At 35.3% G+C, this 22,071-nt stretch overlaps 1 protein-coding gene across 2 annotated transcripts in view; it reads left to right on the forward strand.

Annotated features, from left to right (window-relative positions):
* The window catches only part of pex5la (peroxisomal biogenesis factor 5-like a), a 74,458-nt gene that overhangs the window by 33,368 nt on the left and 19,019 nt on the right, over positions 1–22,071 (forward strand). For both annotated transcript variants that reach the window (XM_044129469.1, XM_044129470.1), the window contains 6 exons: positions 6,617–6,728; positions 10,149–10,358; positions 11,074–11,194; positions 12,610–12,703; positions 12,961–12,990; positions 15,342–15,437. In XM_044129469.1, the coding sequence (XP_043985404.1) occupies positions 6,617–6,728; positions 10,149–10,358; positions 11,074–11,194; positions 12,610–12,703; positions 12,961–12,990; positions 15,342–15,437 (663 nt within the window). The remainder of the gene's footprint in view (positions 1–6,616; positions 6,729–10,148; positions 10,359–11,073; positions 11,195–12,609; positions 12,704–12,960; positions 12,991–15,341; positions 15,438–22,071) is intronic.

A 22,071-nucleotide genomic window follows, 5' to 3' on the forward strand; every position in this document is an offset into this window, starting at 1 on the left:
ATAATATGTTATCTTTTCCAGTTAGGCAATAAGAAATCATGATGCCCTTCTTAAAATGTTTTCTGTGGTATATTGAGTGCAGCATAAAGGATTCATGGGAGGTGCTGGCCAAACATCTTGTCCCATTCCTAATTAGGTCAGTTAAAACTTTATGACTTTTACACCTCATAAGCAGCTAATCAAAGTGTGTGAAAGCATTTTCTAAATGCTATGCATAATAGTATAGCATTGTGCTTCAGTCTGAGTTCTCTTTGTTCTAAATATTGCAAAAATATTTGCTTTTATAAATGTCTAGCAGGATGGAGTTTCCAGATGCCAAAATAGATTCTTGTGTGCTGTGCTTGCTTGCTTGTTTGTTTGTTTGTTTGTTTGTTTGTTTCTGTGAAGTGTGCGAGTGCTGCTGTGTATGTATAAATATTTGTGTCTAGATAGTTGTGGCAAATCTTATTTTCATATTTATTTCTAAGCTTAAAAGCATCTGAAACAATTTTAGCAGTCATTGTTTAAGTATAACGATAAATCAAAATGGTTTCATAACTTAAAACTCATATTCAGCCTGATAGTTAAAGTCTCTATTTGTCATATTGTAAATGATAAAAGGACAAAAGGTTAAGCCTACTTTTGTTAGGTTTTTAACCAGGAGCTGCTAATCACAGTCAAATCTGACAACGTAGAGGAGAATATTTTCAATAAATACAGACACTGTAAACAGATTCTTATTTTTCCAATACAAACTTTACACAAACACATGTGCAGAAGAGAGCAGCTGGTGCAAGTCAGCACTGTTTTACAAAGAGCAGCTGGTAAATATTTTATGCATGAGCTGAGTAAGGGAATTATAAAAAAGGTCCTTCTTAAGAATTGTATTTTGATGACGTGACATCTCAATATTTAGTTTCTTAACACTCTAAATTCATGCACACATTTGAAAGAGAAAAGGATTACATAGAGATACATAAGACAGTAAACTGTTTCATTGTAAGCACACCAACTCATATCACATTTATTGCAAATGTATTGATAAATTGTATTTAAAATGTAGTCAAGTCTGTCCAATGTAGGAATATGCTTAAAAAAAATCTAAGAGGGAAGCTATCTTTACTTTTTTCTAAAAGAAAAATCAATAACACTTTATTTGACAGGTTGTGAATAAGACTGTCATGACACCGTCATAAACATGACATAACATCTGTCATGAACATAAATAAGTCTTCATGAATATTTATGACTGTTGTCATAAAGTGTTGTTCAGTAAATCATGACACTTTTAATACAAAGTTGACATTATTCAAAATGTCTTTGTTATGACAGCTTGACATTAACCAAGAAATCATGACCTGACATATATTTGTTATAAAAGTATTATTGATTAAACTTTAAAAATGATGTAGCTTTATGTTATTGAAGCTAAAGTTTAAACCCTTCAGTTTAAACTTTTCAGTTTAATACTTTTACTTTGGAAGTCCATATATATATTCTTTTCTTACATTTCTCTTATACACCTTCCAGTTAACATAGTATTTTCCATCTTCTCCACCTCCCACATGTCCTCACCTCAGGTTCTGACAAGTCTAGTTGCTCCCTTGACAGCAATATCAGAGAGATCTCTTGGAGTAAAGCCCAAGTGGCGCAATTAGCCAAGGTTTTCCATTATATAATTTTTTTTTTAAGATTACCTCTTCAAACGCTTGTAAACAAAATGGCAGGGTGTGTTGAATAGGAAAGGAGGAAAAATAGTAGCATAGGAAGAGCATATAGAAAATGTCAACAGGATATAATAGCAACATTCCTGCTGCTCAGAGTAATGGGCAACCGGTTCAATAAGCTCCTCTCCTGGGTTTAAACTCGACCTTTAATTAGTCTTTGCTAGGTACCTGCGTTGTGCTTGAATCATCTCCCAGGAACAACACAACCTATCTCCGATCCCCATTTTTTGGATAACAGGAGAAAGAAAATGAGATGTCATTGTTTCAGTTTTGATGAAAATTGTGCATTTTTTGAGGAAGCAGCATGATTACAGTGCTTACTTAAAGCTGTGACACTAATACATTTTAGACTCTATATGAAACAAACAATTATGTTCCATGGGTTTATACTAATGTACCCAGCAGTCGGTAGTTGGGTTTCACTTGTAATTTCTCAGAAAAGCTAATAAGAAAGGGTGCACTGGGCAAGCATTATTCCACATAGAAACATGTTTGGTAAATTGCACCTGATGTGGAAAATATGAAAATTATTTGATGAAAGCCACTGACCAGCATATTCTCAAATATGACAAATTGTGCCATCTTTGCGCAAAGGTTTCATCCGAGCAAAACATCACAATTTTTGTCAAAGGTTTTCCACACATTCGTTTTGATTACAAATATCTATATTTTTCAGTCACATTCAATCCAGTTAGTAGGAAAGTTTCTGATTTGCTTTTATTTTGAAAGGTTGTCAGCCAACTCTGTATTGTTCCTCTTTTGGTTCAAAATTATTACTTCAGTGTTGTTTTTATTTAACTGAATAAAGTTGCAGCGCATTCATGCATTAGTTTCCTCTATGCATGGGTTCATGTGGGTTTATAGTCAAAAGACAAGTCATGGTAACTTTTATTATTTGCTGTTATCTGAGCTAGTAGAAATCGCAACTAAATACATATATTGTGTAATTTATTATACTATTTAAAATAGATCTAATGCAAACAGTAATTTACAGATGTCTGCAACAGACATAAATTGTTATTCACAAACAGATGATTTTCTGGTTATCATCTAGTCAGCTGGTCTCAGCATGTGGATTCATGAATATCATTTACGTTATTAAGAGCTTGTCTGCCTCCAGTCATCAGGTCTCCTCTGAGTTTTACAAGTATTCACTGCTGACATGTAATAGATGAGTCAGCCAAGAGGCAGCTTGTAAACAGCTTTAAATAATGTGCTGGAAACAAGAACAACAGAAGGGTTTTTTCTTTTGGATATAGAAAAGCAGTGTGGAACATACAGTACAGTACTTTAATTATGAAAGCTGTGCCTCCAAACAAGTAAAAGTATATTTTATTTATGTTCCCAAAATGGGTATTTTTCTTTCGAAAAAATAAAACAATCAGGATGTTTAAATTGTTTAAATAAATAAAAAACAGAAAAGGTTTCAGTTTATAAACTGTTCTGTCAAAGTCCTTTCAGATAAACTAATCTTATATAGTTTCACATCTACACATTCCTCATCTGGCCGCAGTTTATAACAAAAATACTGAAGAAAAAGTCCAATTAGATATTAATATAAATCAAGGTTGAGATGATTTTCTCATCCATCTCTTTTCCATCAGGTCTCTTTTGGGAGTCTGCTGCTAATACATACTGACCTCTGCATGTATTAGCCCTTTTTTCACATGGAGACGTTAGCGGTTTTCACAGCCAAGGCTGTCTATATATTCATAAAATTGATGTTATAAAATCAAATCAAACTTAGTAGAGAAAACATTATATGAACAACTAAATAAATAACCTCTTACAAAAATCTATCACTTTTACATTTTACTTATAATGTGTCTCTATTTATAAGGACTCAGCAAAAATACAGCAGCCTTGGGCAAAATATCTCAATGCAAGGCTTCCTGTGAGCTACATCTTTCTTCTGACACCAGCAGAAACCCTCAGTCGCCCTAATTACTTGTGCTGGCTCAGCATTTTCACAGACTCTCACACAGCAAAGCGATGACCCTTGTCTGGGTTTGTATTCTTCTACTTTTTATTTTTTTCAAAGGATTGCTGTGAGTTGCAAATCTAAAATTTGTGTTACTTGCATTTCCATTTTCTTTAGAGCGAATCCAATCATTCAGCTTGTATTTTGGCAGGATATCAAATTTATATTGAAGTGACAAAAGAAAACCTTTTCGTTTAAATATGCATGATGTCAAGATGATGCGAGATCTCCCAAAATCCCATTTTAGAACAGATGTTCAAATAAATAAGAACATGAAAGCAGTGAAAGGGAGGCGCTCTGTCAAGATGAAGTAGATCTGTCCAAATCCCATGTTGTAAAAGTTGTTCAAGTTAAAACATGCAGTAAAGAGATATGGCCTTGTACATTTTCCTACATTTTCCTTGCAGTATAAGTTTTTATTTTCACAAAAGGATGGCAATGCATAAAGGTTGGAGTTAGAAGGCTTTTAATTATTCATGTTTCTGTGAACATCTTTTATAATCGACATGTTAGTAAAAGGTTGATTTTCTTAATAGTTTTTAGTATAAAGATCAGCACTATAAAAAAGGAGAATAACAAATGAGACACATGATGATTTTTGATGACATTAATGATTGATATGATTTTGTCTAGAAGGAATAGAGTATTAGAAGCTGAAGTAAAAATAACAGTAAGCTGAGTAAAAACAAATGCAAAATAAAAAATTTCACATAAACCTTTAAAATTTAAAAGCAAACTTATATCGAGACATTAGTAAAAAAGTCTATTTTATAGTACATGTTCAGTGTATAAAAAAGTTTGTTCTATATTTTTTATTTATTTTCTTTATTTTTTCAAATCATTACTTTTCTTAATCAGCAAATACATGGAATGTTGTCCAAAATGTATTTCCTTTTTTGTTTTAGCTCACAAAAACATGAAAAGGGTCTGCTAACTTCACTGCGATTAAAAAAGAAGTAGAGAAAATCATTTGGAATCCGCGAGCCATAAGTTGTGGATATTAAAATTGATTCTTTATTCTGTATTGCTCACACAAGAACACATACTGCAGATGTTAATTTTAAGAGCTACTCGATGAACATACTGTACAGTGGACCTGTAATTCCCACACTGAGCAATTTTTGTGAACCATATGGCAGGTTGCAGACCCCTTCATCCTTCATAATTAAACCCCATGCACCTTTATTAAAATTCAACTTGTGAGAAAAGCCAAATGAGCAGCTACAGAAAGTAGCACGCTAACCCAGTTCAATTTCTTTTTTCTTTTTTTTTGTCTTGTCAATCTAGCCAAGCTGGAAACTGCATGTGGCGGTTTATCTGTCTAATTTTCACCTCCAAATTTGTAGCATTGGTGGACAAATTGGTTACACTTGCACCTGAACATGTTGAGCCTTCTGAATAGAGATACTGACATGAAGGCAAACCGTCCTGCTACTGCACTGACAAACCCACAGTGAAAGAGAGTCGTTAGTAGATTCATAGTTTGGAAGGTGAGCTCATATAAGTTAAGTAAGTATTTCAGGGATGCATTCATTAAGTGTGTTTTCATTCTGTGATTCTTATCAGGGCATCTCACCTGCGTGCCGTAAGTAATGTTTAGTAGTGAGGTTATTCATTTTTGGGTGACATAAATACCCTAATTTCCGGACTGTAAGTTGTAAACTTACTTTTCCTATACTTTGAACACTACAATGCACCTAACATATGGGTTTTTACCAATATGTTTCGAAAAGCTGGACTACTGCATGATTAAGAGGACACCACAAGCTCAAGAGTGATTTTGCCTGGAGTCGAAAGTGACAGGGCTGCCCAGTAGTGCAGTTGGTAGCTGTTTCCTTGCAGCGGATTGTGGGTTCTTTCTGCATGGAGTTTGCATGTTCTCCCTGTGCATGTGTGATTGTCTCCAGGTACTCCAGCTTCCTCCCACGGTCCAAAAATATTGTCTGTCACATTAATTGATCTCTCTAAAATGTCCTTAAGTGTAAATCTGTGACTTGAGGTTTACATTTCAGGCTTCTCTGCTGCTTATTTTGCCGGTGAACAGTCATTCCTGACCACCCTGATTTACATTATGTCTGCTCTGCTGCAAACCCTTTCAAGTCCTCTGAGAAACATGTGAAAAATGCAGCATTGAATATGACTTCAGTGGTTTTGTGGTTTTAGAGCGCAGTAGATTGCAATCAATAACTTTTCCTGTTAATTAAACAATCCTTGTTACATGCAGTGTTTGGAAAAGTTATTTATGGTACATATTTTATCAAAATTAAAAAAAAATCTGTCTTTGTAAATATCTCACGTTACAACGTGGACACCTGCAGCTCAAGTGCAGCCTATGTGAATACACTGGGCTTAATGGCTGAAATAGGACTTAATACAAAATAATGCCAGTTTTCTGATTTTCATTTGCTCAAAAGTTTGAAAGCAGCCTAACATAGTTCTTCCCCTTCATAGTAATGTGCAGTAATGTGTTGGTCATTACATAAAATTCCAATTGAATGCAGTAAAGTCTTTGGTTGTAATATGAGAAAACATCAGGGGTTTGAAATCCTTCATAATTATTGGATGTATCCATATTTCTAATAGCCATCTGCTGCTGAGTATAGTCAAGATCAGTATTTATGGATGGATTCAAATAGATTATTTAAAACCATAAGCTTCTGATACATTTGATACAAGCATGATTTTCAGTGATTTTGCTTTGTATAAAAAAGTAAAGCAAAAAATTGAAAAAGCAGGTATATTTTCCCCACAACAAAATAACTTTGAAGATTACAATTTCTTTAGTGACACAGGGAAATTACTGTCCTGTGAATCATGCCCAAAGAGCAGATCTTCACTTCATGTTAGCAAGCCGCAAAGGACATAATGAGAGTTTCGCAAAAATATGCCAAGTGAAAGCCTGAACTGTCTCATCCATTTGTCCTTACAGCTGGTGAGCGAGCAACAAGAAAGTCGGCCGCTATTAAGCCCTTCCATCGACGATTTCCTCTGCGAGACCAAATGTGATGGGATTTCCCGCCCAGTGACTTCCAACACAGCCGGTGCGGTTCTTTTCCTTTCACTCTGTTCAATTACTGATAACACAAAACACATGAGGGACTTCAACGATAAGCTTACAGCTGCTTTCAACTGATATGTTTTTATCAGCCATCTGAGATTTGCTTGTCTTCTGTTTGGATGTATCAGATGTCTGTTATTTGAACACCCACATATTCATTGTTACAACTTATTCAAAGCACATTTTCACATGAGGTTTGCATCCGACAAAAGAACAAGGCCTTTCAGTCACCAAATTAGTTTTTGTTGCAGCCAGTAATGGATTGTGCCATTTTCAGTCAGGGCATATGCGCACCATTCAAACAAGATTATCAATGGCGATACAATGCCAGCGCTAACAGTTTTTCTGGCTCATATTTTGAAACAAATTAGTTTCTGTGAGTCTCCATGTTACTCTGATTTTCTGTGTTAACTTGAAAGAAAACTTGAAGAGGTAATGAACATCTGATGCTGAACAGAGGTGTCTAGTGTTTGTCCCAACTAAAGATGACTTCTAGACAAATTGTTAGAAATATTTTTTAAAAAGTGACATATTCATATTCTTTACTGTGTGTTTTTCCTTTTCTTTCAATAAACTTGACTCTTTTAATGTTTTTAGCATTTAAGCAACAGATAAAACTGTGGAAATCTGTAAAAGGGCAAAAAACATTCAGACCACTATCATCCTGGTTTAGATTGTAACTGATCAAAAGGTCCTACCATCTGCAAAGTCATAATTTGCAGAGCCAGTTTGCACAGCTGACATGTGTCATTTCTAAACTGGCCACTGACTAATGTTGATTCAGCTGAGAAAAAAAATAGCAGAACGTTTTGGGAACCCCTCAGCCTTCTGTCTCACAGCCTCATGGTGCTCCTGCTGTCACTGGCATCAACTAAACACAAGAATCAAATTCAAACAAAATCATTGAGATGAACCATTCTTTTTAGGAAAGCTTAAAATTTGAGCTTGTCTGAGACGATACAAAACAATACAGATTTGATTTTTGATTTTCACAATGAAGGGAAAGAGTGTGTATTATAAAAGATATAGTTTTGTTGTAACACCGTACTAGATCCAGAGCAGACGTAAAGATAGCACTGTTTCTGAAAGCCTTATACGCATAATACATAATGCTAGCTATTGTTCTCCATTTGGTAAATAGATTTAATTTACCTACCATGTTGATACTTTAGATAAAATCCCTCATTCACCTTTTTACAAACAGATTGGTTTTGTGTATAATAACAAGAATTCAATTTAAGGTGTTTTCTAGAAATGTCTTCGCTATGACAACTTGTATTGTCTTATAAGTATTACTGATTAAGTTTGAAAAAGTATGTAGCTTTATGTTGTTAAAGCTGAAGTTTAATCAGTAATACTTTTATAACAAATTTATGTCAGATCATGACTTCTTGGTTAATGTCAAGTTGTCATATCAAAGACATTTTGAATTATGTCAACTTTGTATTAAAAGTGTTATGATTTACCGAATGACACTTTATGTCGACTGTCATAAATATTCATGAAGACTTATTCATGTTCATGACAGGTGTTATGTCATGTTTATTCACAAACCGTTAAATAAAGTGTTAACATATTTTCTATTCAGTTATAGAACCACCTAGACTTACTATAACCACTGAACACCAGGTGACAAATTTGCATGTTGTTTGCCTAGTGATGAGCGTGACAGACCTTAAAACAAATCATGGCTAACACTACTCAGAAAGTTTATTCTCAAAATAATAAAGAGCCTTCTGCCAAAGCCTGTGAGGTGGAGAAATATGTCTTTTAGTCATTGTAGCTACATCAAGAATAAAAGCAAAAGCAAGACAATCTGACTTTTAAATAGACCAAACTAAATGTCTTGAAGAACAGTAGGCCTTTGCAATTGTGATATTACACATCTTGTTGTGATGTCAATTGTGATTTGATATATTTCCAAAGACATATGCAAAGCATATGGCTGATGATCAAGCTTGGCACACTTCCTGGTCCCATAGCAGTGCCTCTTTAAATGGATGCAGGTCTCCTAATATAGCTGGCACTGTACCGATTTTTTTCATTATCACAGGCATTATTGGCATATCAGACTTGACAAAGGCATGCTTTATAGATACGATTGAAGTAATTCATTTAATCCTTAGACACTGAAATGTTAAAGCAAGCTTATATTCTCTGAGCCAGCTAATTTGTGGACATTTAAACCACCAAACAGCAAATTGTTTGGCAAACACAGCATCTATCCAGTCTCACCAAGACATGGAGAAACCTTTTTGACATTACATTGTTTTCATGAGCAGCTTGCACCCGTTTTAAAACCCTGAAAGCAGTTCAGACAACTACCCTCCTGAGTCTGTCTCCTTTGATTTGTAATTATCCTCGTCATCTAAAAGGCACAAGGCATGAAAGGCAAGCACAGTCTCTACTTGCACACAGATTTCAGTCAGCAAATGCTCTCTGGTTGGTTGTCATAAAACAGAAACATGCCAATTATTCAGACATGTGCCTGCAGCTATGCCTTCACGCTCTATAAAATATCACAATCTTTGGAGATAAAAGTGAAATATTTCAGTTTTTACCAAGTACAAAAATCCAGATTTAATTGACATATTCTTGTTTTTTTAGTGTGTGTGTGTGTTGGGGGGGGCAAGGGGATTTGCTTGATATCTTTTATTTTTAATCCAACTTCAAAAAACAGGCAAAATTATATGAAATAGCTTATTTTAGAGAAACAAATTATACAAATGTATTTCATGGAGAATTTAGCAAAATTTAAATTAGCAGTAGCATTCATCTGGAAGCAGCAGCCTTCCGATTACTTTAAATTAGAGTTGTCAGTCAGCAGGAATGCTGTCCTCAGTACAGGTACAAGGATAGTAAATTACATTTTTAAAATGAATAACCAAGAAAACATGCAGACAGACATGTGAGTGATGTGTACATGAGCATGATTGACAGCTCTAAGATCTTCCTCCTGGCCCAGATAAGGTGTGGTCCACTTCTGCAGATGGCAGTAGAACCACAAGAAGAAGGTACAGGTGTTCGAGTTTTTCACAGATTATCAGTTTCATGTTACACTGTCAGGTCATAGTTACAGTTTAATCAAATATGGAAAAAACATGTTTTTAAAAGGTGCCTACTGCTGCTTGGAAAACAAAAGCTGAATTTACAATAAATCCAACTGTCATCACAATAAAACCAGTGAATAAGAATGAAATATCCTCACTGAAAGGCCTTTTTCCTTTCCCTCTCATCTTTGTTTCTTATACAACCAACGTATAGTTTATTTACCGAAAAACCAAGCTGATAGCTTTTTATATTAAAAGGACTTCACTGACAATTTGTACTTGCCATGCAGTTTGTCTTTGTTAGCAACCTAACTTCTCTCTTCTTTTTTTTTTTTTTTTTTTTGCTCTAACAGTTCTTTCTTCAACACTGGACCTATTAGATCTCAGTGAACCGGGAGAAAGGAGGAACAGCAAGGACAAGAAAGGTGCTCTGGTGTCCCGAGGTGACGGCCAAAAGAACAGCTCACACAAGAAAAAGACAGATGAGACAGAGCTGATCCAGGTGGATGTTGAACAGACAGGACCAAGCATGCGAAACCCTGAGAGGGCATCGCTTGAGTCAGGTAGAGACAGTGAAGCGTTTGCTGTTTATCAAAACTGAAAGAAGTTACTAGTCCCTCAATGAACCAGCAATTATTTAGAATTTTAATACTTGGAAACAACTGTTGTCTGACTCGCAAAATAAATAGAAATCTGTGTATGGTTTTAATTTTATTAAGCTAATATATTCAGCGAAGGGAAAATATTAAAGAAAATTCTCTGCAGTGCCTTATGCTCACGTCACCTCTGTGCCATAAAGGCACAAAAACGTCACAAGCCTCTCTCTGCAGTTCTGCCACTTTCCCTCCATAGCGATAATTTCCATTATTCTGCCACCTCAAACATCCTCAGGATAGGCCACAGAGGGGGCGAACCAATTTGGGGTAATGACAGCTATCATTTTGAAAGGCATTTCCAGGATAGGGCCAATTACTTTTGCATTTGGCGTCTGAAAAGGTGAAAGGGATAAGTAATAACGCACTGGAAGTCAAAGAGAGTGACACTGATTTAGGTCCTGAAGCTTTTTGATAAAAATCTTTTATTTGTGAAATATCAGTGGCAATTAAGACCTGTCAGACTTAATTGGTTATTTTGTATGTCATGTTTTATTGGAAAGTTTCATGCTTTTTACTATGATCAAAACATGACTGTGTTTGGATTCAGTTTTTCAATTCAGGTTGTTTCAAAACTATTGTGTGGCAATCATCGTGTTTTTTGTATTTCAATTATGTTTCCTAGTTACTATTGGATCGTTGGATAAATGGGAAGAACTTAATCCCAACGCTGAGAAGAATGGAAACAGAAAATGGAAGCTGGAGAGACGGCGCTCTTCAAAAAACTCATCCAATGAGTTCTTGTGGTGGGTTGTTTTTGTTCTGTCTACAAATTAAAGATATAACAAACATTACCCTAATATGTTCTTTACTAATCTGTACTTCACATCATGCATGATATGATGTTGTTATATGATTTGTTATGATATGACCCATACGAAAAAGCTGTTCCCTTGTCAGCTGAAATCTAAGTAATCAGTAATGTCTGCATACTGTGAATGCTTAAAGTAGCAACAGATGTGGCTTTTGTACTAAAACAGTCTGGTTGTAATAAAGTAAACCCTCAGTTTCTGCTCATTAAGCAACACAACACCATCTGCACAATGCAGACAAAATACCAATCACACTAAGACTACTTTGTTAAGGCAGTATGTTTTTTTACAAGCAAAGAAAATTTATTTTATGTGAATTTTCTTAAAAACATGAGAACCATAAAACCATTCTGCTCTCCACATAAGAACAAAACAAACTGACTATCCTGACAGATACCAAATGTTTTTGCTCATGTTCACAAAAATGTGGCTTCCTCTAATCCTATAAACATGGCAAACATTGTTTGTAGGATTATTAGAATTATATATATATAAAATTTCTTTCTAGATTAGCATTGTTGTAAGGATGGATGTAAATATGTTTATATTTTGGTTCAAAATTGCAGGGGAATTTTATAAATAAAAACTTTGTTGATATGCTTTCTTAATGAAATATATCATTTATCCCTACTTCAGTAAAATAATTTAAAAAACATGGAATCTAATAGCGTTTTTTTTTTTCTTACAATATTAATACATTTCAGCAGTAACAGTTTTATGATACTGTGGTGAATTTTTTGCATAATAGAAAACGTGGTAACTTTATTTGAAAATTTAACCAGCTAAAATCTGAACATATTTAAACATACCGGGAAACAGACTTAAAACAAATAATTTGTTTTCAGCTTTAAACATTGACATTAACCCTTTAAGAAATGAACTTAAAATGTCCGTATGGATATTTTTGCTTATTTTAATTGCACACAATTCTTTAAATGTTCTGAGTAAATATATTTTCCCATTTATCCATAACAACTTGACCTTTCAATATATAGCAAGATATTTTCACAATTTACTGTCTATTAAAAGAGCACCCTTCAGATTAATTTCAATCCCTTCTACAGAGGGACTGAAATTACCATAATAACTCAATATTGGCTGGAAAGCGCAACATCTCCTCTTTCAGAAACCATTGGAACTTTTCAGATAGCTCAAAATGTGGCAGAATTACGGAACTGCAAATTTGGCTGGATAGTCGCTGCTCCGTTCAGTCTGGTAGGGTTGATTGCATTAGAAGCATCAAAATGATTTCCTATGATCACATACTGTATGTGTCAAATAAAAATACCCAGATAAAATAACTTGTAACGTGCTATATTGCACCTCATGTTGATGTTTTTCTACTGTAGGTCTATAGACTGCAAAATCCAATCTGACTCATCAAATAAGAGCTTGTTGGAAGCAAACACCAAAGCAGAGCCAGAATCAGCCTTGGCATCACAAGTAAGTAATCAGTATTACAGCAGAAGAGCTGAGAGATAATGTCAGTACCATGAACTCTGTGTGTGCAATTTAAATCCTGTTCACTGATATGAACAGTTTAACATATCCAATCATCATTTAGACATTTTAAATTAGTTTAACTTAGTTAACAACTGCACAATGGTGATGTATATCCAAGCTTGTGTCTGATAAGTCACTCTGTTCTGTCGTTGTTTACCCATCATTTTGTCCTAACACCTACAATTCTTCCATTTCAGCTCAACAGGCAGTATATTAGTGGAAGACATGTAAGCCTCCCTATGTATTCTTTCAGCAACAAAAGACTTTTACATTTGCACCACTTCAACAGCATGACACCATCTCAATGAGGACCAATTTCTTAGTTATTGGAAGGAATCAACATGCACTGTTACCATTTCCTTTTGTGGTGCCTTTATGTCCAAATGTCACGCGCTTCTCTTTTTCGTCGACGCCACTCTGTAGGTTAATGTAAGGAGTCTTGTTTCCAGATGCCATTATTAGATTAATAGACTATGAATTATTTAGCTGCTTTACTCTGAGCCCATTAGTGTTAGTCCTAGTAAGCAAGCATATATCACCTTTTCAGCTCTCTCGTGAATAATAGATTTTGGAGTAAAGATAGAAGCTCCACATGGAAGGAGCTTATTGACAAACAAACACAGGAATGTGCTTCACTTTGGAATTACAAGCTTTATCTGTGACTCAAGATACTGTAGAGATTAGTTTTACTTTCCCATCTACTTAGTGACCCTTAAACCAACACACCCTCTTCACATACATAAAAATACATGGAAAAGCATGCATGCAAAGAGGAAACATGTCTTGCATGATTTATTTCTCAACTAACAACAATTCTGTGGCTCAATTATTTGAGCTAAAGGAAAAATCCACCCTAAGTCATGATAAAAAAAAAAATTTAAAAACACTCTTGCATCCTCTTTAAACTATAGAGCTTTATGTCTTTTAGGTACATGGCATGGAGTTTTTCATACTCGTTCTTTTAGATCAATAATAACATAGCAAAATCATATTTGATTTTAAATGCATGAGGATTAAACCACTGCAAGATACAATGATACAACCTAGATAGTTTACACAATAATATGTTAGAATTGACAGAGGGTTCACTTTCTTTTACTAAAAATAAAAGTAAGAAAGACAGTCAGCATTCACCCTAACGGTAAATCATAATCTACATAGTTGTATCCTGAAATTTGCTTTAGTGCATCCATAGTAAAACCCCTGATTCAATTATGGGTACAATATGTACAAAAGGCAACATTCAGTCAAGAATCCCTTTTTATGATATCCTGTTTATAATGACTTTGAATTTTGATTTGCAATTGAACTTTGTTTGCACCATGATGGAAAACAAGTATAAGTTAGCAACAGAAATTAAGAAGACAGCCAGAGTCTTCTTACTCCACTTTGCCACTTTGCAATTTGTGTGACATTACTTATTTTACTAAAGAAAGGCAAGAAATACTCAGTGATCACATGATGTGTGATCATTTATATATAAAAGAAAAGAAATCTGAAATCTTTTCAGTTAAGTCATTTTTAATTTCTCAACTTTATCTTAAAGCATAACTAAATAGTCCTGTTCTCAGGTGAATAAAAACTGTTGTTTAGTTTCTAATTGAATATTGTCCACAGATAATTATGCAGTAAAGAAGTAGAAAATTAAATTCCCTGTTTTGTGTCCTTTTTGGGTGGATTTTCCCTTTTAAACACCAACTGCAGTGTATTAAAATGACGTTTTGCCATCCCAAAAGACACCAGAAACTCTAAATCTGGCAATATTTTTGTTTCTTTCAAATATGCATTGGCTTTTTTTTTTTTTTTTTCCTGATCCATTTAGTGGCATCAACCTAAATTAAACTTCAATTCCCATCTTTAGAAATGGGATTTGCTGCAGGTAATAACTCGCCTACCTCCCAAGCAATAAAATCAGAAGATAGAGCAGTGTTGGTCTTTGTAATAGATTTACTTGCCTTGGGATACATGTAGCCTTTGCTATTTACAGTAAATCTTGTGTCATATCATACCAGAATATGAAGGGTGATATAAAAACCATTTACTAGAGCAGATTTGTAATAAACATAATATAAATTACACTGCAGTCTGACAATGCCAAACTACATGCATGGACTTAACTGGATGATATATATATATTTTTTTCAAAGCAGGACGAAGCATTGCATCTAAGTTTGTCACAGAAAAGATGTCAGCTCGTGTTTTGTTTTTGTTTTTTTTTTTATTACTATTGCATGTGCAGGTGCACAGAAATTGGGCCAGGCTTGGGTGGAGGATGAAATTGAGAGAAGCCAGTTTTTTCAGATGTGAATCGGGTGGTGGGGATGTACGCTGGTGGTGGTTGCTGACATTAGTGATTCTGCTATCCTTCCTGAGCATGTTAGAGGCTTTGTTGAGGCAGGAATATTTACTCAGCCCTGAGAAAGCAGCAACGGCTGACCCTGCACACTCTCCCAACCCGCCTCTTCCTCTGGCTGCGCGTGTGTTGCTGTGATGTGCTACGTGGATGTATAGGTGTATGTGTAATAAACCTTTTCTTGGCATAAATGTTTATATCGTGAAATGCGTGTGTGTGTGACAGGCTCGTCTAACGAAGGAGCAGCGCTGGGGGAGCGCCCTCCTGTCAAGACATCAGTCCCTGGAGGAGGAGTTTGAGCGAGCCAAGGCTGCTGTTGAGGTAAGCCGTGTGCAGCTAGGTGCTATTGCTCACATCTGTCACCTGTCAAAAGCAAGGCATTTTCCCCGCCAACTTTTAATGAGATTTAACACGAATCGCCAAGATGGTTTTTCAATTTCCAGCAGATAAAATTTGTGTAACTTGTGTAATGTCCATGTGAGGGATATATTTTTTAAAGTTAGTAGGTGGAATAACAATGAAAACAGACTAAACAGATTATTTAGTTTTTTATTAGTTTTTTGTTGTTGTTGTTGTTGTTTTTTAACAACAGCAATAATTCTGGCTTGTTTATTTAAGGAACAAAAACAATGCTAACTCTATGAATAAAGCTCACACTTTATACCCAATGCTCCCAAATGAGTCCCTGCAGAAATGCTTAAAAGTCCCTGCAGAAATGCTTAAAAAAACATTTTCTATTTTTCTTATAATCTTGTATCTTATAGTCCTATGGAGTCTTGTGTTTTTTGTTATTTTTTTAAAACCATTTCTTTACAGTTACACCACCAATTTAAAACCCCCAAAACCAAAAAAGAGAAAAAAACAAATTAAATCTATTAATGTGCATTGTTTGGCATATATGGATGGTTTTTCAAGACCATTAAATGTTGAGTTGATATATTACATTTTTATACTATAGTGTAACAAGTCCTCTTAAGTTTCGACTCCTGCATTATTCTGATGCCAACTAGTGGTTAAATATGGAAATTTATCTTAGAAATTTTAAATTTCAACAAGACCACCGACTTTCCGCTCTCGTGGCCTTTATGTAGCAGTAGTCTGACAGGAAGTGGGTAGAGAAAGGAGAAAATAGAACCAAGAATGAGTGTTGAACTCGGGACGGCTATGTCAGGGCGCCCGCTCTAACCACACCGCTATGCTACGCCCCAGTACTTTTTACTCTTAAATGAATACTTCTCACTTCTACTACAAATAAATTAAAGTAGTCCTACTCTATCCAATTTTAAATAGCATAAGAAGCAACTATGGAATGTGTGAGAAAGCTGTAGCAGAGATTTCTTGAATTGGAAATTCCTTTTCAAACGTAGCAATGATGTCTCACAACAAAAGACAAAAACTATCCACAATAACAACATGCATGGCAGGTGAGCGATGACATCACAAAATGCTCCTGAACAACCATGTCAGCCTGCCACATCAACTTGTAACTGTATCCTTCAGCCTCAGCTTCCTCTGTGGATACCTTGTGCTTAATGGAGGCTTAATGTTTCTTGCTTTTGTTGTAAGTGTCCAAAGCCCACGTCACATAACTCCAATTTAAAAGGCGGTGCATACTCGTGCCCTTTCACATTCATCTAGGAATCCTAGAAGAGATAGCTCAGAGAATATTAAATCATCACTGAGCTTTTCACTTTAACTCATTGGATTAGAAGAGTCAGACAAAGATAAGGAAATTAGGGCCCAGAGAGGCAGCAGACAAAGAATTAGTCTCAGAAGTATGAGCTCTGTCTTACAGAGTCGTCACTGATAAGAAACTGTAAGGTTTTATCTCTTTATAAAAATCAATGGAGAAGGCAGGAGAAAGGGTGGCGATCCAAGAGATGGGGCTCAGCTTTGAATTCCTGTTCCAGGAAGGAGATGAAGAGATATTTAAAGAAGGCAAATGGCTGTGCATTTTAAATGAGGTGGTGACAGTGAAATACTTTCATGCAACCACTGAAACATCCAAAGCATGACTTTGAAGAATACTGAGGAACAATTGAAAATACTCCCACACCGGTGATAAAATGAGAGAAAGGTGGCCGTAAGTCCTCTTTTGTATAAAATGACAACAGGAGGGCTTTACGTTTTGCTATTCAGAACATCGTGAAAAGCAGATAGTTTGGGATTGCAGAAGAAATACAATTCTGCAAAGACTGTATTTCTTCTTTTTTCTGAAGAATCTGCAGAGTTTCAGAGTCTTCACTGTTTTATTATTTGTCTATCATCTCATCTAATCTTCATTTTCTCCTTGGTCGTCTATCATATTATTGTATTATTGTTGCAAACTGTTTTATTTGCATGCAGGCAATTTTATGAAAGAGAACCATGAAAAACCTATTAAATATTCAAAAATAGAATGGAATAGGATAGAAACTGTTATTGCAAAATAGATAATTTGTCATTTGGAACTAATGAAAATTCTTCCCACTAAGCAAACAGTCATTAAAACCAGGTTGTAAACAATTAAATTAAGTCGTAATCATCCATCCATCCATCCATTATCTGAACACCCTTCTTCCCTAATGGGGTCGAGAGGGTTGCTGGTGCCTATCTCCAGCTGCGTCCCGGGCGAGAGGCGGGTTCACCCTGGACAGGTCGCCAGTCTGTCGCAGGGCAACACAAATACATACAAGACAAACAACACACTCACACACACTCACACCTAGGGAGAATTTAGATAAACCAATTAACCTGACAGTCATGTTTTTGGACTGTGGGAGGAAGCCGAAGAACCCGGAGAGAACCCACGCATGCACAGGGAGAACATGCAAACTCCATGCAGAAAGACCCCGGGCCGGGAATCGAACCCAGGACCGTCTTGCTGCAAGGCAACAGCTCTACCAACTGCGCCACTGTGCAGCCTAAGTCGTAATCAGTCATGTAGAAAAATGATTTCTTCTTACCAATTTTTTTTGTGCATGTTTTCATTGGTATTTGACTATTTATCTTTGGGGATGAGTTCCTGCGAGGATGAAAGATCAGACACTGATTGAAGTTTTGATTGATTTTACAACAGCCTACAATAATTTTGTGACGGTCCACAACAGAAGCACACAGTTAGCTCCTGAAAGACATTTACACAGTTTTATTATTCCCTTCTTTAATAACTTTGTAGTATTTTGTCCAAGGAGATGTTTTATTCTCCTCTGAGGGACATTATCAGGACTCCAGCTTCCTATTTTTGTCCTGCTGACCAAGGACTTGCCCTATGCAGCATAGCAGCAGGTAGCTCATTAACATTAAAAGGCCAGGCCCGCAGATGAAAAGGACTTTTTTTCCCCATCAGTTGGCTGCTGTGTCACCGGTAAATAATGAGACTTTCCCTTTTTTTCTGAAATATGCTCCCTGGGTAAAATATGGATAAGTAACCTCGAGGAACTACTTGCTTGGATCCAGAGACTCTGACTCAATTCAAAATAATTAAAATTTATGTTTAATGGTAAAACTTTTAGGCTACCTAGCATAACACAGTTGAATGCCAAATAAGCACTTTTTCTAATAGGATATTCATGAATCATAACAAATCCCGATCTGATATATTTGTCCGGATAGATTCATATATCAGGAGTTACAAGATATGCAAATGTTTAACTCTTTAATCCTTCCATACCAAACAGAGCGCCGACGATCCAACCAAATTTGCAGTACCATAAAAAATTCCAATGTTTTCTGAAAGCGTAGATGTTGCGCTTTCCAGCCAATCTTGGATTATTACGGTAATTTCATCCCACCATAGCAGGGAGTGAAATTAATCTGAGAAGCATTCTTTTAATAGATGGTAAATTATGTAAATAACTTGCTAGCTATTGAAAGTTCCTGTTGTTATGGATAAATGGGCAAATATATTTTTACTCAGGACATTCAAAGAACTACGTACAATTAAAATAAGCAAAAATGTCCAGACCGACTTTAAAAACTAAGGTCATAAAGGGCTAACAATAATTGTGTGTTTATCAAAATAAATTACTATTCAAAGTCTCCCATGTCTTCAGGCCTTCTTCCCTGTCAGAATAAAGAAACTACACTTTGAATGAACAGCAGTTTTCTATTTTTACTTTACTTTGCTGAGGTTCTTTCTTTGTGAGGATTCTTTATGCACTGTTTTTTTGTGCCTGTCTGGCAGCTGGTGAACATAAAGTTTATATATGACAGCTGGCTTTGCAGAATGTTAGGTTTTATCTCTTGGACAAAATAAATGTGGATGGTGAAAAGGCTCATTTGTGCTCTAACAAACCTTTTTATTCAATTCCTTTTGGGATTACAGTATATAAATCGGGAGCAATGCTTAATGAGGCAAAAACAGGGGTCGCTTTGCAGGGCTGGGTTTATGCATTGGTATTTTAATGAAAGTAAAAGGATAAAATTACTGGAAAAACTTCCACAATGGTATTTTAATGTGACTATTATATGTGGTCATGCAAATCCTTTAACATCCCGTGCATTTAGATTTGTCTGGAGATATGTAGTCATATTCAATGAATTACAATGTTCTTTCTGATGAGACTCAATTCTTATTTTAAAAGTACATTTTGAAAATAACCTTTAAACTGATAAGAATTACATTTTTTATTAAACCCACATTTCTGTATTATAAAATGTTTTTATTGGTCTGATTATATTTTAATTTAAAATGTAGAATATTAAATAGTTTCTATGCACCTGACATGGATTGTAGTTGTTGTCAGTAGAGTGGAAATCTACTTTGGCTACATATACCCTCTGTCTGTCCTATGCAGACTAAGCCACACTAATAATCATGATGTAGGTATTGCCAATTAATTTCTAACCAGTTGTGACATGTTTATTGGCTGGGAGCTCCTTCAGAGCGGCTCAGATTAAAAGTCAAAACTATGGGCTCCTTCCAGTAAGACACAGGATTCAAATTTTCTCACTGTGTTTCTGCTCTGTTTCCCTTAATTAAACTGCCAGCACCAGTGTTAAAACAACATCACAGCATTAAAAGAAAACATATTTGTAATAATAACATGCCTGCACACTCACTCCATTTCAAACATGCATCCCATCATATGATGCGATTAGAAGAAGAGTTGATTGACAAGATACACTAATGAGACAATGAACTAAGTCACAGTGCAAACACAGGCCCACAGCACTGTAAGGAATAAGGAAAAGCATTAAGGCAGCATTATGAAAATGATAATAGCTGCTGCATGAAAATCATTAAAACGGGCATCAGGATGGACATTAAAAGCAATCAGAAACAAATGAGATGCGATGTGTGATGTTTCCGCCAAAGTACTAAAACAAATCTGCTTTAAAGGATAACTCACATTATACATACTGCAACAGTACTCAGTTTGAAATATTTAGTGAATAAAGATATAGAATAAACTTTAACTTTATTTATTTAAGTTTCTCAAATTGCAAAAGATGTTAAAATCAAAATAAGGTAAACATTCAGTGGAGTAACATGATGGCCTCACTATCAATCATGTGGAGAATTTAATGTCATCTCACATCAACTCCTGTCTTCTTGCCGTGTAAATATATAGATCTGTATTTTACACCCGTCTGCAGCATCAGTACACACACAGTGACTGTATTTTGATCCGTCATGTACTGATGGAGTTCAGGCTTTAGTCAGTCAGTCACACAAGGCTGTTCTGCTCTGCTTGGCTTCATTCTTCCCGGTTTGCTCTCCTTTCTGACAGGAAGACATCCGAAAAATCATGGAACCAGCCAGATGGAAGAGAAAAAGCTGTGGCTATTCATTGCCAGTAAAAGCATCTGTAGTGGCAGCCATATGCACAAAAGGAGATGGGACCACTCATTAAGTGTTCATATGTATAAACACAAAAAACTTGAACTTGATTCATGCTCAACTGATGTCTGTTTGGATCAGAGTCGTTCTTCCTTTAGAGAAATATTTCTCTAACAATACCTGCTTTGAGTTTGTAAAATAAGATTTTTCAGCTTAAACTAAAGTAAAAACCAAGTGGAAGCTAATAAGAATTTAATGGTAATGTTTTTGTGTTAAGTCGGTTGTTTGCAAACTAATACAAACAAATCAAACCACGAGGTTAAAGACTGACCCACGCTGTCATCACAGAAATTAATTTTGTAAAATTAATTTAGTAATTAGCACTGTTCCAGTTTTCAGTCAATCATATTTTTTTAATAGTTGAAAGTGGACGTTTACAGACATAATAAAAAGAGACATACTGTACATTCACAGTATGTATAGCACATCATACTGTACATACTGTGAATCAGTTCAAATTCATTTTAGATCAGTTGAAGTTACCCAAATTATTTCTAAATGCCACAATAGTGAGAAAAAGAATGTGTCAGAGGTTTATTTATTAATTTTTTTAAGACAATAAGTTTACATGCATTTCCTCAGTACTTGAAATCATTGCCTGTGAAATGTATAACTTTGGTCAAACATTTTGGGTTTTCCAACCTCAAACTTCTCACAATAGTTTGATGGAGTTCTGGCTCATTCCTCCTGACAGAACCAGTGTTTTCACACACACCTTATGGGATTAAGAACAGAGCCAAAACATTGACTTATTGTTCTTTTTTGGTAGACACTTTTACTGCATCCCACGGGTCATTTCCCTCATGACCTCCCTATTTGTTATAGACATAGACAAATTCACATTAAGTAAATTAAATATTTTCAATGCAAAGGAATAATATGCTTTTAAAGAGTATTTAATGCATCATAAATTACAATGAAGTCTGCTATCAATTAAATAAAATTAAACATATTCTTCGTTCTTAACGCTGATGTTTACTGAATCAGTCTAAAACCTACACTGTGTACAAATGGAAAGATTTCAGATTATAATATATGGAAATAATGGATTCAAACTGAAAACAATTTATTTATGTCTCATATTGAAGTTACAAACAGGCTTTATAAGACGAGGGTTCATGACGTAAAGGC

This window comes from Gambusia affinis, linkage group LG10, assembly GCF_019740435.1.
Source record: "Gambusia affinis linkage group LG10, SWU_Gaff_1.0, whole genome shotgun sequence".
Taxonomy (NCBI): domain Eukaryota; kingdom Metazoa; phylum Chordata; class Actinopteri; order Cyprinodontiformes; family Poeciliidae; genus Gambusia; species Gambusia affinis.